At 44.0% G+C, this 17,558-nt stretch overlaps 1 protein-coding gene across 5 annotated transcripts in view; it reads left to right on the top strand.

Moving 5' to 3' along the window:
- Nucleotides 1-17,558, top strand: part of MCC (MCC regulator of WNT signaling pathway) — a 425,078-nt gene that overhangs the window by 233,844 nt on the left and 173,676 nt on the right. The window contains exon 1 of one of the 5 annotated variants that reach the window (XM_047730875.1): nt 10,115-10,153. The exons of the other annotated variants lie outside the window; for them this stretch is intronic. Coding sequence (XP_047586831.1) covers nt 10,130-10,153 — 24 coding nt within the window. The 5' untranslated portion in view covers nt 10,115-10,129. Of the gene's footprint in view, nt 1-10,114; nt 10,154-17,558 lie in introns of those variants that run through there. 5 annotated transcript variants of the gene reach the window in all.

Here is a 17,558-nt window from a genome sequence, read left to right as displayed (position 1 = left end):
CCAGGCTGGGTAGACACCTTGGTGAACTAGGGGAGGCTCTAAGGGGGACAGCGTGCTTCTCGACTCCGGGGGTCATGGACTCCATATGGCTAGATCTTTTCAACAGAAGCCAAAAACCCATATTTGTATATAAATCCCCAGAGTTTTAAACTTTCGTAATTAATTCAAATATTTCACAAACAGAACATGCTTGTGGGCCAGCAGGTGTCCAGGCATGAGTTTTTACCTTCTCTCAATGTCCGAGTCTAGGCACATGAGGCCTTCCCTGACCGCCCTCCTGCTTGTCTTCCAGCCCTACCTTGTTACACACCCTGTTACCGCACTTGAAGCTATCCTTAGAGCAGTGGTTCTTCAGCACCTCATTACACTGATGCCTCTGCCCCTATTAGTAAAATCCTAGTTGCCTGGAATGCCTGCTTTGATCTCCTCACACTTGGCCTGACAAGTTTTACCCTTACATTTTGGGGAAGATAACTGAGCCCTAGGCACTGTGCTGTAGTGATGGGGGGCATAGCCCTTGGCCTGAGCATCTTTGCAGTCTCTGGCTCAGGTGTCCTGTCCACAGGGGGTCTTCTGAAAGACCCCTTTTGTAACCTAGCCTGGTAAGATTGTGCAACCAATTCTGATATGTGAGCTTTTCTCTATACTGTCAGGCGCTTCGCAGATACCAATCAGGTGTCCTACAGTTTAACTAAGTCCTGATAGGATCTCCCCAGAGATACCCTCGGATCCCACACATGAAGAGCTCAGTCCCACAAGACTGTCCTCCACTTCAGATACCAATTTCTAGTCCAGGTTATTACCTGTACTTCTGATTGACTATAAATCAGATGTTCTCATGGCCCCCTCCTTGGGGATGGTTAATTTGCTCTGGTGGCTCCTAGAACTTAGAAAGCCAGTTTACTCAATAGATGATGGATTTATTATAAAAGCTCTCAGAAGACACACATAAACAGCCAGAGGAAGAGATACACAGGCCGGGCTGCATGGGAGGAGCTGTGGAGCCCACATGTTCTCTGACCCTGCCATTCTCCTCTGAATTTCCACATCTTCACCAATCCGGAACCACTCACTTCCCATCCAGGAGAAGAGCTCATAGTAAAAGGACTGAATAAATAAGGATTGGCGTGCACGTGGAGCAAATGAAATTCTGATTGCCCACTGGTGCGTGCCTACAATTGTTCAACCACTCGAGAAAGCAGTTTGACAATTTCTTGAAAGTTAAACATACACCCACTGTATCACCTTGCCACTGCAAACACTCTCACACACATATTGAGAACAGCTTTATTTATGACAGCCCAAATCTGGAAAAAACCCAGATGCCCATCAGCAAGTGAATGAATAAGCAGACTGGGTTACATCCGTGCAATCGAGTACTCCACGATAAAAAGGGTGTTGAACCATGCCATGGCCAACGTGGCTGTGTCTCAAAATAACGCTGAGGGAAACAAGACAGAAAAAGTACAGAGTGTATGACTGCTCTTATGTAAAACTAGGATACACAAAGCAATCTATAGTGACAGCAGATCGGTGGTTGCCTAGGGTTGGCGAAAGTGGGAAGGGGCTGAGGAACTTTCTGAGGGTCCTGGATGTGTTCCCTCTCTTCATTGTAGCAATGGTTTCACAGCTGTATAAATGTCACAGCGTTTTCTGTCTACTTGAAACGTGAAGTTGATTATATGACTCTTCTACTTGCTGCCTGATTCTGAGAGGGGAGGATGTTCATTCTTTCAGGAAACTCCAGTAAAAACTCGAGTTAAAAAAAAAATACAAATTATTCTCAGTCTGACTCTTAAATACCATACCTCGGTATTTCTGCTGGATATGACCTTGGTCCCTTTGTCTTTGGATTCTTATACTGATGTTTTTAGAAACTCTGAGAGAGAAAATGGACAGGAGAGTTTTTGCTCAGCTGGGTTGACTTTATTTTGATGGTTGACCAGGAGGGTGTGAGAAGCCAGTTACTTGAACCTGGTCGGTCAGGTTCCACAGCACACCTGGGTGTGGAGCGGAAGGGGCTGTGGGGAGAACAGCAGGAACTATTCTGAAGGCTAGTTTGGGTGGTTGGAGAGGGATCAGTCTCCTGCTCACAGCAGACCCAGACCCCCTGGGTTATGTTTGAGGGACATGAATTTTACCTCACATCTGTCTAGTCTGCTGGGATTGGCCATAAGTCTTTGTTATGGAAAACTTCAGCCATGTGTAAAAGTTGGGAAAATAGGTAAGGGGATTCATTATATTGTCCCCCAGCTTGGACTTCTTACACAGTCATTTTATTTTAAAAATTTAATGACAACCAACAATAACAATATTAATAATAATGTTAATATATAATAAAAATTAATATTACCATGTAATTATATTATTAATATAGTGAGAAATGATTTATTCTGAGACATTAATGGTTTAACCCCACATTCCTTCAAATTGTTTTTGAAAATACAAGCATCATGTTAAAACCATTTGTAGATACATTTGTGGATAAATATAACAATTGATTGTTGTTTTTTAATTGATGATTCTTAATGCTGGTAACTTCATACTGGAAGTCGCAGCAGGAGTTGAGGGCCCCAAGGAAAGGCCTCTGGAGGGAATTCACGGCCAAGGGCTGTTTCCTCAAACTTCCCTGTGCACAGACTGCACGGCACCTTCCAAACAATAGTCTCCAAACTGACTTGGCAACTGAACTCTGTGTCCGAATGAAATCTTCAGCACCCCAATATTGAAAACAACCACAAAGCTGAAAGGAATAAACAGGGTACCTCTCCAGGCCTTTTGGGTTTGACACAAATCCCTGATTGTTTGCAGGAAGCTGTAAACACTTCAAGGAGGCAGAGGCAAGGCTTTAGAAACTGTGGTCTTCCTACATTTCTCTCTTACACAGGGGTTTGTTTAAAACTCTGTCCCTACTTCCGTTAAAAAGAAAAAGGGGCGCCTGGGTGGTTCAGTGGATTAAAGCCTCTGCCTTTGGCTCAGGTCATGATCTCAGGGTCCTGGAATCGAGCCCCACATCGGGCTCTCTGCTCAGCAGGGAGCCTGCTTCCCCCCCCCCCCACCCCCCCCCCCCCCCGCTCTGCCTGCCTCTCTGCCTACTTGTGATCTCTGTCTGTCAAATTAATAAATAAAATCTTAAAAAAAAAAAAAGCACACACAAACGACATACTGTCTATAGAGCATCAAGAATTTCTATGGATAATCTTCGTGTTCTAGGTTATTTCCAAAGCTGCTCTTATGTTGCTCCTTCTATTTAGAATGATAATTATCAATTAAAAATTTTTTTATTGAAGTAGCTGAATATTTAAAACCGAGAGTTCTTCATGTCTGAGTAGATCTTGACATGCACAAAATATATTGCCAGACATATTGTGCACAAATCGAAGGTTTAACGATTTAATGCGCTTGAGAAGACATTTATATTCTAAAAGAATATAAATTGGGCTTGATTCCACAGTACATTTTTGACGTGAAGGTGCCTCACTTATCTGAGAGTAACTTACTTTGGACGCACGTGAAGCCAGATGCACCCACACTTTGGTGTTCAAAGTTCGTTTCTACCTCTAGGCATTTTCTCATTAGTTGCCCATGTGGGACTTGTAACAAAGAAGGAGAGAAAAACCCTAATGCACTCAACTGATTATCCTGACCTACCTCCCACCCTCCCGGTTGAGTGGATGGTAATGTCAGTAATAAGGAGGAAGCAGGAGCACTCAGCAGATCGCACGGTGCCCTTTGCCCTTGTCTGACTTACACACTGGGCTCCTGAAATGCTGTCTGCCCAACCCCCAGCCTTTCAGCGTCGTTGTGCCAAAACTCCCAGCTAATCGCAAGACAGGCAAATGTTGGAGATGCAAAAGAATAAAATTTAATAAAAGCCGGGGTATGGATCCACCTACCCAGCATCCATTTCAGAAGTTATTTATTATAGATGAAGCATTTCTAAGCCAAGAGAAGTCCTATAGGGGCCTTTCCAGTCCTCTCCCTGGTCCATCTTATTCGCGGTCAGATGCTCAGTTAGGAGTTGTGGCTCCTTTCTAAGCGAAACCATTTGCAAAGTCTGGTTCAATAGGGGGTAGAGCGAGATGCAAAAAATAAAAATGCCAAAAAAAAAAAAAAAAAAAAAAAGCTGTAGACTTAAGTTTTGCATATCTGCTCTGTACTTCACTGGCCCCCAAAACCGTGTTGTGTTGGAAGAGCAGAATATTCAGGCATGGCGTACGTACAGTACACATGTCCTTTTTGACCTCTCAATGTTTCTCCTGTCTCCTGGGAATAGATAGGCTAATACCTCCATGAGCAATGCTCAGTGGGCTCTGCCTGAATTCTCTGGTTTCACTCCAGAAGATAAATGACGGCGCTCTGGCCATCCATCATAGTCACGTGATGCAGCCAGAGTGTCCATTTAGGGGCGTAAGTGGAGGGCAGAGCTTTCCCCCCTAATTAGCTTAAGACTTCACCTTTCCCCTTTATTCCCAGCCTTTTCAAAGGTCTTAATATACTGACGGGCTATCTGTGTGTTTCTCTTTTGGTGAATTTGTTGATATTACCCCCTCTTTTTATTTTGACATGTGCAAAACTGAAGTATGAATGCCCCAACCGCCATAGACTAAACTTTACTTTAAAAAAAAAAAAAGATTCCACATATATTCATTAATTTGGCAAAAATATCTTGGCAATAATGAGGGGTTAAAAATTCACTTACTCAAAATCATCTTTCTGAGTACCAAACTGTCTACTCTTAAAAATTTGTAGCTCGAATTTTAAGCCATGTGTTATGGCTAAAAAACATAATGGTAAAGTCTATCAGGGAAAGACAATTCACGGAACGTTTTGTTGTCTCCGCTTAGGATCAGCACTAATCCCTTGTAACGGATGAAGCTTTATGGAGGAGAGGGAAAAGCTCTGCTCTTAGTTTGATGTTCTCTTTTTATTTTTTTATTTTTTTTAAAGATTTTATTTATTTATTTGACAGAGAGAACACAAGCAGGTAGAAAGGCAGGCAGAGAGAGAGAGAGGAGAAAGCAGGCTCCCTGCCAAGCAGAGAGGCCGATGCGGGACTCGATCCCAGGACCCTGAGATCATGACCTGAGCCGAAGGCAGAGGCTCAACCCACTCAGCCACCCAGGCGCCCCTATTTTTTTATTTTAATTTTTATTATTTTTTTTAAGATTTTTTATTTATTTATTTGACAGAGAGAGAGATCACAAGTAGGCAGAGAGGCAGGCAGAGGGAGAGGAAGGGAAGCCGGCTCCCTGCTGAGCAGAGAGCCCTATGCGGGACTCGATCCCAGGACCCTGAGATCACAACCTGAGCTGAAGGCAGCGGCTTAACCCACTGAGCCACCCAGGTGCCCCGATGTTCTCTTTTTATTGATGTAAGACGCAGCCACTTGTTTTCCTAATGTTAAATATGAACCAACCACCTGAACCTGGGCTCCGGCCAAGAAAAGCAGAAGATAACGCTAATTACAGCCATGTTCCTTGCCAGTGTACTTGAAGCCTTAAAGCAGAGGAACCTTTCCATAAAAATAATAGCTCCTATTTATTGTGCACCGAAATTGCTTGACAAGGTGGTGGGGCCTTTTACACATATTCCTGGTTTCACAACCACCTACTGTCTCATTATCTTCATTTTATAGGTGAGGCCACTGTGGTGTGGAGAGTAGACACCTTACGGAAAATCCTACAGCGAGTTAATGGCAAATGCAGGCTTTCTGCCCTCATCTCCAGGAAAAAAATCCCCCAGTCAGGATTTCCACTTTGTCCCCTGTGTTGTTTATAAACAGATCAAGAACCGATCACTTATAAGAATAAAAACCTTCTGAATTGAACTGTTGTGTTTTCACCAGGGGACCATACCTGATCTTTAAAAAAAAAAAAAAAAAAAAAAAAAAGATTTATTTATTTATTTGACAGAGATCACAAGCAGGCAGAGAGGCAGGCAGAGAGAGAGGAAGGGAAGCAGGCTCCCCGCTGAGCAGAGAGCCCAATGTGGGCCTCGATCCCAGGACCCTGGGATCATGACCTGAACCAAAGGCAGAGGCTTTAACCCACTGAGCCACCCAGGCGCCCCATTCCTGATCTTTTTTTCAGAGCCTTTAAATACATTTATTTCCGAAATACCTTGTGAATACTCGTCCACCTTGTTGATAATTTTGAACGGCTTCTGTGTGCCTGGTGCTCTGCTAAATTATAGCTATAATCATGAGCCCCGTCCTCAAGGAATCTAGTCTGTTGGGGGAAGACAAATAAACTCAGAATTAAACCACAGGTTTGCGATGAGGGGAGGTTGCATGCCATGGGAACCCTGAGGGAGAGAGACTGTCAGGTGGGAAGATTGAAAGACCCTGGGGACCCCACCTTCCATCTTCACTGGGCGACAGAACGACGAAAGCCTGTGGAGGCACAGTCACCAAGGTAGGAAGAAGACCTATAGGAAGAGTGAGACTAGGGGCTCCTGGGTGGCTCAGTGGCTTAAAGCCTCTGCCTTTGGCTCAGGTCATGATCCCAGGGTCCTGGGATCAAGCCCCGCGCATTGGTCTCTCTGCTCAGCAGGGAGCCTGCTTCCCCCCCCTCTCTCTGCTTGCCTCTCTGCCTACTTGTGATCTTTGTCAAATAAATAAATAAAATCTTTAAAAAAAAAAAAAAAGGAAAGAAAAGTGACACTAGGTAGAGCAGGGCTTGGCAAATTTTTCTGTAGGGTCAGATAGAAAATATTACAGATATTGTGGGCCGTTTGACCTCCATCACAGCTACTTAACTCGGCCCTTATTATAGCCAAAGCACCTCGTCTCCACGTCCATGAATGGGTATGGCGAGGCTCCAGTAAAAGTTTATTTACAAAAACAGGCAGCAGGCTGGGTTTGGCTGAGGGTTTGGCCATACTTACCTGACCCCTGGAATAGGTAGGTGAAGGAGAGGGACTTGTTCCCAAACAAGGGATGACCGAAAAGTGACCATTTTGACTGAACAACAAAGAAGTTGGTGGCTGCTCTGAGAGGTGCGGGTGGTTATTCTAGTCCCACCTAGCATATTTGGGGCATTTACGAAGGATTTGCCAAATGACTAAACTCGGGCTTCTAGTTAGCCTACAGGCTGTAGGCAATCTGGTAGCGAAGGAAGAGGAAAATGTGGTGGGAGTCTGATTCAGATTCTAAATGAAATATGTATAAATTACTTGATGTTCTATATGGAAGAAAACAGAAATAACCTGTTCGAAGGCTTATTCTTACTTTCAGATGGATTTATGAGGCATCTGTTTGGGGCCTAGTGGGCATTCTGTTGTTTCTGGTTTTGTGTTTTTGTGAGGGGAAGGGGAAGTGCTGGTATTGAGTGTCCAAAAATACTCAACTAGCTCACGCCAAAGAAAGCTTTGATTGCTTATTAAAAATCTGAGCACTAAAAAAAAAAAAAAAAAAAAAATCTGAGCACTTAGGGGCACCTGGGTGGCTCAGTGGGTTGAAGACTCTGCCTTCTGCTCAGGTCATGATCTCAGGGTCCTGGGATTGAGCCCTGCGTCAGGCTCTCTGCTCAGCAGGGAGCCTGCTTCCCCCTCTCTCTCCACCTGCCTCTCTGCCTACTTGTGATCTCTATCAAATAAATAAATAAAATCTTTAAAAAAAAAAATCTGAGCATTTGTATCATCTGCAGGGCACAGGCAGAATTGTTGAAAATGAAGCCTTGAACTTCCAAGTATCCATTTATTGCTATGCTGTAGGTGATTTTAGTAATCTCTCATTGAGCTAAGAGTATTTATGCTTCATTTCACACTGCTCTTACTTCGGAACATCTAGGATAACATAATGAGGTCTATTGTTCAAGTTACAGTGACAGTCGTCCACAGTTCAGTCGTACAAATAAAAATAAGTCAATAACTCAGCGTGGTGATCTTGTAGGGGGTACCAAGATGAAGTGTTTTGTGCCCACATTGGAGAATATAGGCCTTGGCAGCCTTGACTGATGTGGGGGCACAAGGCTAAAGGGAGGGTGGGCTTTGCATTTGTTTCAATGGGAGGACCTTCCTAGAGTGACAGCCGTTGATACCATAGTCACAACTGGGCCTTCCCCAAAGCTTGGACGAACCATGTTCTTGCCTTAGGACTGAGATGATCTCTACCTGGATGAAGCCTTCCTCTGAAGCCTCCAGGCAAGTTTGTCCATTCAGTGAAAGAGCCACCTACTTTTGTGAGGCACTGTGCTAAGGACAAAGATGTAAGGCTAAACAAGTCCTAGCTCCTGTCCTGGGATTATCAAGAGACTACTCTACACAAGGTTCTAGTGCCCTTAAGTTGTTTGACCTCTGACAGAGGCAACAGGTGTGCTAGCAAACGTTTGCGCTTGGTATAGGTTCTACAGCAGATTTTATAGATCTTTTTTTTTTTTTTAAAGATTTTATTTATTTATTTGACAGAGATCACAAGTAGACAGAGAGGCAGGCAGAGAGAGAGAGAGAGGGAAGCAGGCTCCCCGCTGAGCAGAGAGCCCGATGCGGGACTCGATCCCAGGACCCCGAGATCATGACCCGAGCCGAAGGCAGCAGCTTAACCCACTGAGCCACCCAGGCGCCCCAGATTTTATAGATCTTAAAGGAGAAGCATAAACGTAGAGGCCTGGGTACAGCTAGCCGAGTGGAAAGGTGGGGACGGGAGGGGGCCAGGAATCATGTTCTGGGGAGGGTGAAGGGTTTGTGTACCAAGTCCCCAGAGGCAGGGTGGCAGGGATGAGCATGGCGATTTGGGGGTACTATGAGTGTTTTCAGTCTGGCTCAACCAGGTGCCAGGTGGGACACAGGGAGACAGGAGGGGTTTCAAAGAGTGACTGTTATTTTTAAGGGCCTGCATTGAAGGAGTGGTCTGAAAGAGGTGCCTGGCCGCGTGGCACAGATGGGGATGAGAGAAGGAGAAAGAACCAGCAGCAGTCTGACGTGATCTGGAGAGAGTGACTGCTGAGCTGAGTGTTGAGTTGGGCAGTGGAAATTGTGCAGAATTCAGGTGCTCAAGTTGAGACAGGTGGTGGGACTGAGAAAATGGGGGGAGGCAAGGCACAGACTGATTTGCTGCTGGATCTCCCAGATCTCGTATGCATCTCTGTTCTAGGGCACGTCACACTGTACTTTAAGTGTTTCTTTTTGAGGCTGTCAAGTTGGACTGGAGCTATTCAGGGAGGTTGTCGCCGGGACATCCAGCATGAGAGGGCAACAGGAGCGTGCAAGGTGACCCAGTTAACGGCCCCAGATTGAACAGAAAGTTCTTTGGATGGAAGGGACTAGAGGGGAGCCGTGAGCACAGAGGACTGAGCCTCGGGTGGGGTCTCCTCATCCCCCACTCTGGTGTCCTTTGTCGGCTTTGAAAGCAGGCCTGACAGAACCTCGGGCTTTGGCCACAGCTCACATTGGCACTTCTCAGGGCTGCTTGGTGTATGGCTTTGTGCTTTTGTGCATTCACACCACGGTGCTTGGCCTTGTATTTAGAGTTGAGAATAAGGAGACAGGCTGGGAGGAGGGAGGCGGAGGGACAAGACCTCCGCAAAAGCTGCCAGTCCCACAAATTCCGACTTGGCTGCCTTGTGCTGTGTTCTGTGCCTGGAGGGCACTTGGGGAGTGGAGGGAAATGAATGATGCCCCCCTGTGGACAAGCTTCAGTGCCCAGCAGGACCCGGGGGTTAGCTGGTGAGCCCTCTTCCGGGCATTGGAGCCTCTGCTGAGGGACTTAAAGGACTGTGAGTGAGGAGGGTAACAAAGGGGAGTGACCGGGCCACAGCAAGAGTGTGTGTGAAAGACAGCACGTGTCCGGAATTAGAAACAAGCCTTACTCTGTCATCCGGCAGCTTGAGGACTGTAGGCCCAGTGACGTCTCCCACCCACCCCTCTGTGCCCTGGGAAGGACCTTCAGCCATATCTCTCTCTCTCTCTCTCACTGGACATGTTTTGACATGAGACTGTCAAGACTATGGGCAGCTTGTTGGTCTAGCTAGCCTGTCCTTTGTTACGGGTCTGTGCATTCTTCGGGTTACATTATCGTTCTCCTTATGACCCAATATTATTGGGACACTGCTGGCTGCAAGCTGCCCGAGGGGCCATGGTAGTTGTAAGCCTTTCCCGAAAGCTGGGGACATGGAGGCCATGACACACTATGTGTCGCGCCCCATCCACAGAGGTACCCGATGTTGTCCACTCTGCCTTGCAAGCCGCCTGTGGCACCACCTAAATCTTAGGGCCGAGCTTCCATTCTGTTTCCTTTCGCAATGGCTCATGGCCTCCTCTCTCATCAGCCGGCTAACCCTAGCTCCCAAGTACTCTGATTTTTCTCCTGTTTATTCCTAGACCCATGAGTCTGCTTTCGCAGGAAGATGAGGGAGGTGTGGGGCAGTCAGTAGGAAGCAGAGACCCGAGGAAAAAGTGGCAGATCATAGCAGCGATGACCCCGCACACTACAGTAGCAATTTCGGTTCCTGCTCTCTTCTAGAAGACAGTCTTGGTTAGGTTATTCTAAAATACAGCTCTGGGACTCTTTCCACTGGGAAGCAAGCGTCGCAGAGTAGAATTCTAAAATGCAGAGAAACAAGTAGGCTTCATTAGGAAGGAGGCACACAACAAACAGAGAAATGAAAGATGAAAATGATTGCCTAAGTCAAAGATGAAGACAAATCAGACCTGACCGGGAAAGGGAAGGAGCAGCAGGAAGGGAGAGGAAAGCTTGGAGCAAGATTGTTTGTTTGTTTGTTGCCTATTCAGCAACAGTTCCGTAGAAATTGTGCAATCTGGAAAGTACAAGAATGTCCCCCTCGGAGCCCCATGCATGCAGGAACGGCGTTTTGTCTAGTTTTGCGTTCTGTGCCTGGGATTCTGCACCTTGGCATTCAGCGTGTGTCCGTGCACGACTAGTAGGAGGAACAGGTTTTCGGTGGAAGGGGCTGGGAGTTGAGAGCATGAAATTCCAAGTAAGGATACATGTTCCCTGAACTGCTGGAGATTTTGCGTTTGAATAATGGCAAAGGAAAAAAGAAAAAAGATGGTTCTGTTTTGAGGTTTCCATTTTGGTTGTGTATGTCTAACAACGGCATGCTAATGTAGCAAAGCTGTCTGCAGTGTGGGATTTTTTTTTTTTTTTTTTTGGTTTTAAAAGATCATGCTACATGTGGCAGCTGAATGCTTTCCAAGAATGGTATGAAGCCTTCTCTCAGGCCTTCCCTGGAGAGGAGTCAGGTCATAGAGCTCTGTCTGATGGTGGCTGTCAGCAGCAAATGTCCATGGGGAAGATATCTAGGGATTTAAGATTAGTGAGAAGGAAATGTGTACTTTGCTACTTGGCCAAGAAGGGGGTCTGGCTTTTCTGGCCTTTTAGCATAGGATATGTGTGTATTGCCTTTCTCTCTCTCTCTCTCTCCATATATATATATATATGAATTGATAAAGATATATAAAGATAAAGATTATATATAAAAGGTATATATATCTATATATAATCTTTATATATATAGATATATATAAAAGGTATATATATCTATATATAATCTTTATATATATAGATATATATAAAGATACATATATAAAAAATAAAAAGATAAAGATATATATATATTTGTGAATTGATAAAGATTGATTATATGTGTAATTTATGTACCAACATAATTTTATTTACTAATGTATTCTTATTGAGAGGTCTAGTGGGGTGTTAGTTATCAAATACTGGTTTTTAAATGCCAGGCGTTAGTAAAGTGCACTTCACTAAGCTGTCAGTATGGATTCTTGCTAGAATCATTTGGAATCTTACAGCATCTTAGGGACATTGTCTTAGAGAAGCCGTATAGGAATTAAAAAACTGTAGATACTTTTCTTTTTCATGTTTAGGTTCTGATTTTTTAAAAAAGATTTTACTTATTTGAGAGAGAGAGTGAGCAGGAGAGAGAGCGAGATTGGGAGAGCATGAACGGGCAGAGGGAGAGGGAGAAGCAGGCTCCTCACTGAGCGGGGAGCCCTATACAGGACTCGATCCCAGGACCCCAGGATTGTGACCTGAGCTGAAAGCAGACGTTTAACCGACTGAGCCACTCAGGCCCCCCTTAGGTTCTGATTTTAATGAAAATCCATTGTAGTATGCAGTTTCGATTTTTCAAGCATGTATCACACATAGCTACTCCCATTTTTCATGATTTTAACAATATTAGTTTTTACGATAGGTTTGTTTCTAATACAATGTCTTCATTCAGGTGTGCTACAAACTGCCCTCTAAGCCAGTTGGGTTATCTTTAATTAAGTGGGATTTAGGGTGGTGGTCCCTAAGCTCCGGCAGTCGAGGAAGGTGAGGGATGAAAGTCTGATTCCTCCTTCATGTCCCGAGCTTGAGTGTGGAATCCTCCCAGCCCCGCTATGAATGCAGGTGCCTCATCGCAGAAGTAGGCATGGAAAAGCCTCCTTGCCCGCCCTCTGAACTTTCAGAGGCCCTGACAGTACCTTCCATGCAAAGTTACTGTGAAGCAAATGTGACTTTTCCGGGGGGTGGGGGGGGTTGCGTAATCCAACTAACCTAGTCAGGATCCGACGGACGAGAAGCCTCCAAGCCAGTGGCTGTATGAGGGACTGTTCCAGAATTGAAAGGAGGGCTCCGTGACACTGGGCAGGGCTGGCTTGTCAGATGCTCCTTGCTCGTTTGTCCCCCGGTGGAGTGCCTTACTGTACTTCTGGCGCATCCACGTAGCTCAAACACCACAAATTTCCCCGCTGGGAAATCTTTCCTGACCTCTAAGCTAATGGACCAAGCCCTCGGTGTTGACAGAGAGGTGAGGAGCTGAAAGTAGCCACCTCCGGAGTGATACCTTGAGATGAGTGGCTTGCAAACGCTAGCCTCACGTGTCTGGAGTATGGGAGTATGCATGCCCGGTGAGGGGGGCTCCCAGCCCCTGGGGGGCAGATGAAAACTAACACGTCCCCGCCTTTGGGTCTGTGCTAGACTACTCTAAATTAGTGTTCCTGTAGTTCTTCCCCCCCTAGAAATTAATCTCGTCCTTCAGAGAGCTTCCCTAGTACCAGTCAACCTTGATTTCTCCTCCCTGTGTTCACTCAGGTCAGGCCTGTCTTCTTCTTGCCTGTGTAGTTGGGTTCATGGGTCCCCAGACACCCTGTTTGCTTTCACCTCAGCGAATGCCACCTTCGGATTCCTCGCCACACTTGACTTCCTAGTTCCCAAGGCCTTTCTGAATCCCAGCCAGAGTGAGTCTGGGCACATGCGTTCGTCAGATGCACTAGCTGGCTTGGGCTCAGTAGAGGTTTGATATGTATGTTGAGTGGGGGTGTGTGCGTTCATCTTCTCTTCCTTGCATTCCAGACTAGAATAAAAGGTTTATGATGAGGGCCTCACATGCATTTTCTGAACTACTCCCACCCGCATTTAGCAGAGCACCAAACTCTAACAGGTGCTGGATGAATAGTTTTTTTTTTTTCTTTTTTCTTTTTTTTTTTTTTTTTTTTAAGATTTTATTTATTGATTTGACAGAGAGACACAGCAGGAGAGGGAACACAAGCAGGGGGAGTGGGTGAGGGAGAAGCAGACTCCCTGCTGAGCAGGGAGCCCGATGCGGGGCTCAATTCCAGAACCCTGGGGCCAGGACCCAAGCTGAAGGGAGACGTCCAATGACTGAGCCACCCAGGTGCCCATGGATGAATACTTAAGAGAGAGAACTGGGGAGGAGGAGAGATGATATGGGGAAATTATGGGAAGGTATATTTAGATGCCCTCTAATTCCTGGTCAGAGTTACTTGTCTGGGGGGAAAAATGCCCTATTTTGCTGTTGACGGCTTAACACTTCACTCTTTCCAGCCACAGCTTTGTCCCCTCATTCCCTGCCCTATCTTATCCCTCTGTTAATGCCAACGTGTGTGCTATCAGGGTCTACTGAATGGATTAGGTGGTTGTGGTGGGTGCAGGGAAAAGAGAAAAAAAAAACAGACACTCAACCTCAGGTGGAGACTATATCTTAGAAATCTTGGTAAGTTTCTCATTTTGTTTCCAGTATAGTTAACATAGTGTTACTTTAGTTTCAGGTGTATAAAATAGTGATTCAGTAATTCTGTACATGCCTCAATGCTCATCATGATAAATGCACTCTTAATCCCCTTCACCTGATTCACCCATCCCCCACCCTGCCCTCTGGTAACCATCTGTTTTCTAGAGTTAAGAGTCTGTTGCCGGGTTTGTCTCTCTGTCTCATTCTTTTTCTTCTGCTCTTTTGCTTTGTTTCTTAAATTCCACGTATGAGTGAAATCATATGGTATTTGTCTTTTTCTGACTGACACATTTCACTTAGCATTGCACTTTCTAGATCCATCCAAGTTGTTGCAAATGGCAAGATTTCATTATTTTTTATGGCTGAGTAATACTCCATTATATATCTGTATCTATCTATCTATCTACCTATTATATACCTTCATTATCTGTTGAATACTTGGGCAGCTTCCATTATTTGGCTCTTGGGAATAATGCTGCTATAAACACAGGGTGCATGTATCCTTTTGAATTAGAGTTTTTGTATGTTTTGGGTAAATGCCCAGTAGTGCAATTACTAGATTGGATGGTAATTCTATTTTTAATTTTTTGAGGAGCCTCCATACTGTTTTCCACAGTGGCTGCACTCGTCTACATTCCCACCAATAGTGTACGAGGGTTCCTTTTTCTCCACGTTCTCACCAACACTTGTCTGTGGTTTTGAATCTAGCCATTCTGGCTAGTATGCGGTGATATCTCATTGTGGTATTGTTTTGTTTTTCCCAATGATGAGTGATGTTAAGCATTTTTTCATGTGCCCATTGGCCATCTGTATGTCTTCTTGGGAGAAATGTCTCTTCATGTCCTCTGCCCATTTTTAAATTAGATTATTGGATTTTTTGAGTGTTGAGTTTTGTCAGTTCTCTTTATATATTTTTGGTACTTAACCCTTGATCAAATATGTTGTTTGCAAATAATATTTTTCCATTCAGTTAGTTGTCTTTTAGTTTTATTGATTGTTTCCTTTGCTGTGCAGAAACATTTTATTTTGATGTAGTTTATTTTTGCTTTTATTTCCCTTGCCTCAGGAAACCTGTCTAGAAAAATGTTACAGCAGCCAATGTCAGAGAAAGTGCTGCCTGTGCTCTCTTCTAGGATTATTACAATTTCAGGTTTCACATTTAGGTCCTTAATCCATTTCAAGTTTATTTTTGTGTATGGTGTGAGAAAGTGGTCAGTTTCTTTTCTTTTCTTTTTTTTTTTTTTGCATGTAGCTGACCAGTTTTCCCAACACCATTTGTTGAAGAGATTGTCTTTTTCCCATTGGATATTCATTCCTCCTTTGTCAAAGATTAGCTGACCATATAAGTGAGGGTTTATTTCTGAGTTTATTGTTCCACTGATCTTTGTGTCTCTTTTTATGCCAGTACCATACTGTTTTGATCACTACAGTTTTGTAATATAACTTGAAGCCTGGAATTGTGATGCCTCCAGTTTTGTTTTTCTTTTTCAAGATTGCTTTGGGTATCTGGGGTCTTTATTGGTTCCATATAAATTTTAGGATTGTTTGTTCTAGTTTTGTGAAAAATGTTGGTATTCTATCTTACAAATGTTATCACTGCTGACAGATGGCTCTAAGTATGCACACCATTTTTATAGCAAAAATGAAATAGCCTCTAGACACATTCATTTACAAATTTAACAAAAACATCCACTTTTCCCCATTTCTACGTGTGTGTGCGCGCACGCACGTGCCAGACTTGGTTTTCGTCTACCACTCACCAACACACCCCGCTTGAAGAGTGGGTAAGATGAATAAAGGATCCTAACTAAAAAACGATATCCCAGGGACTAGATTATTCCATATAGGACTAGCTATGGAAAAAGAGTGTTAGTAGATTGGCTGACGCCAGGAGTTAGAGTCGAATGTTTGAAAGCAGCTCCTTTCCTATTCTGAGTGCAGTGGTGGCCTTGAATGAAAAAAAAAAAAAAAACATACTAGTTTTTTGCTTGACAACTTAATATAAAACTCTTTCCCAGAAGAAATTTCTGTGCTGGGCTTTTATATTAAAATTATTGCAGCCATAAAGGTAGTCATGTACCAAAAGCCTAAAGGAAATCAGGATAGGTCTAAAATAACTGTATATTCTGTCATCCTTCTGTTTCCTTTGTAGTCTTTATGGGCTCTGTTTGGAGGAACCCAGTGGAATTGCCTTAGACACACTCTGGTGTTTTCTTGTGTTGCCTTGGCAGAGCATGGCTGATTGGGAACCACTGATATATGACAATTGGGAACAATAACATTGTGGGAATGAATATAATTTTTGAACTTTATTTCCTCTACTTCTGAGGCATTTTAATAAGTTAGTTCTTTATGACTTTAGGTAAACACTTCAAGTATTCCCTAAAATCTGAATGAGTTCTGTATGCATGAATTAATGAATGTCTTAGAACATCAGTCTTGAGATGTAAGAGCCTGTCGAGGAAAACCCAGACCCTCAATACTGAAAATAATCTGTCAGATATACAGCTTCTGTAAAAACTCTGGTTAGAAGAGAGGATTTTTAAGGAAGGTATCTTAACAGGCAGCTTATATCAATCCACTTCTTGAATTATTTTAGGATCTGTCCTGGGATAAAATTAGATCACTACAGGATGTGGCTGTACAGTGCCTCACTTAACCCTTCACAGAATGACTTCAGAATCTGACCTCAGATTTCGGCCTCTGAATTTTATAGTGCATTGCATTAAATGAGAGCATTAGGAAACACCCATCTGCAGTTTGTGGCCATGTTGTTAGTGACATTGTGTTTGGGTAATACCGTGGGGATTTCTATAATCCTTCAGGCAAGAGATAGATCTTTAAAGAATTGGATCTTTTAAGAAACGGGTATTTTTGGGCGCCTGGGTGGCTCAGTGGGTTAAGCCGCTGCCTTTGGCTCAGGTCATGATCTCAGGGTCCTGGGATCAAGTCCCATCGGGCTCTCTGCTCAGCAAGAAGCCTGCTTCCCTCTCTCTCTCTCTCTCTCTCTGCCTTCCTCTCCGTCTACTTGTGATCTCTCTCTGTCAAATAAATAAATAAAATCTTAAAAAAAAAAAAAAAGAAACGCGTATTTTTGCTTTTTAATGTGGTACTCTTATTACCTAAAGTTTCTATGACTTCCTCTTTGTCTCAGTTTCCAATAAGCTTAAAAGGCAAGTGTTCTCTTCATGGCAATTATATTTGTTATGGTTAAAAAAAACTTGTGGGTCTTTTTTTTTTTTTTTTCCATTCAGTTTTTTCACCTCACTTTTCAGATTAGAATGAAAACTCTTTTCCTAATCTCCAAGAATCTAGTGGAAGAAAGTCGAAAAGATCATTATCCAAAGGACTTGGTCCCTCATTTTTTTTAAGATTTTATTTATTTATTTGACAGAGATCACAGTAGGCAGAGAGGCAGGCAGAGAGAGAGGGGGAAGCAGGCTCCCCGCTGAGCAGAGAGCCCGATGGGGGGCTCGATCCCAGGACCCCGGGATCATGACCTGAGCCGAAGGCAGAGGCTTAACCCACTGAGCCAACCAGGTGCCCCCCTCATTTTTT

This window comes from Lutra lutra, chromosome 5 (assembly GCF_902655055.1).
Source record: "Lutra lutra chromosome 5, mLutLut1.2, whole genome shotgun sequence".
In the NCBI taxonomy this organism is placed as follows: Eukaryota; Metazoa; Chordata; class Mammalia; order Carnivora; family Mustelidae; genus Lutra; species Lutra lutra.
The sequence above is the reverse complement of the archived record's forward strand: the minus strand, read 5'-3'. Positions and strand labels throughout refer to the sequence as shown.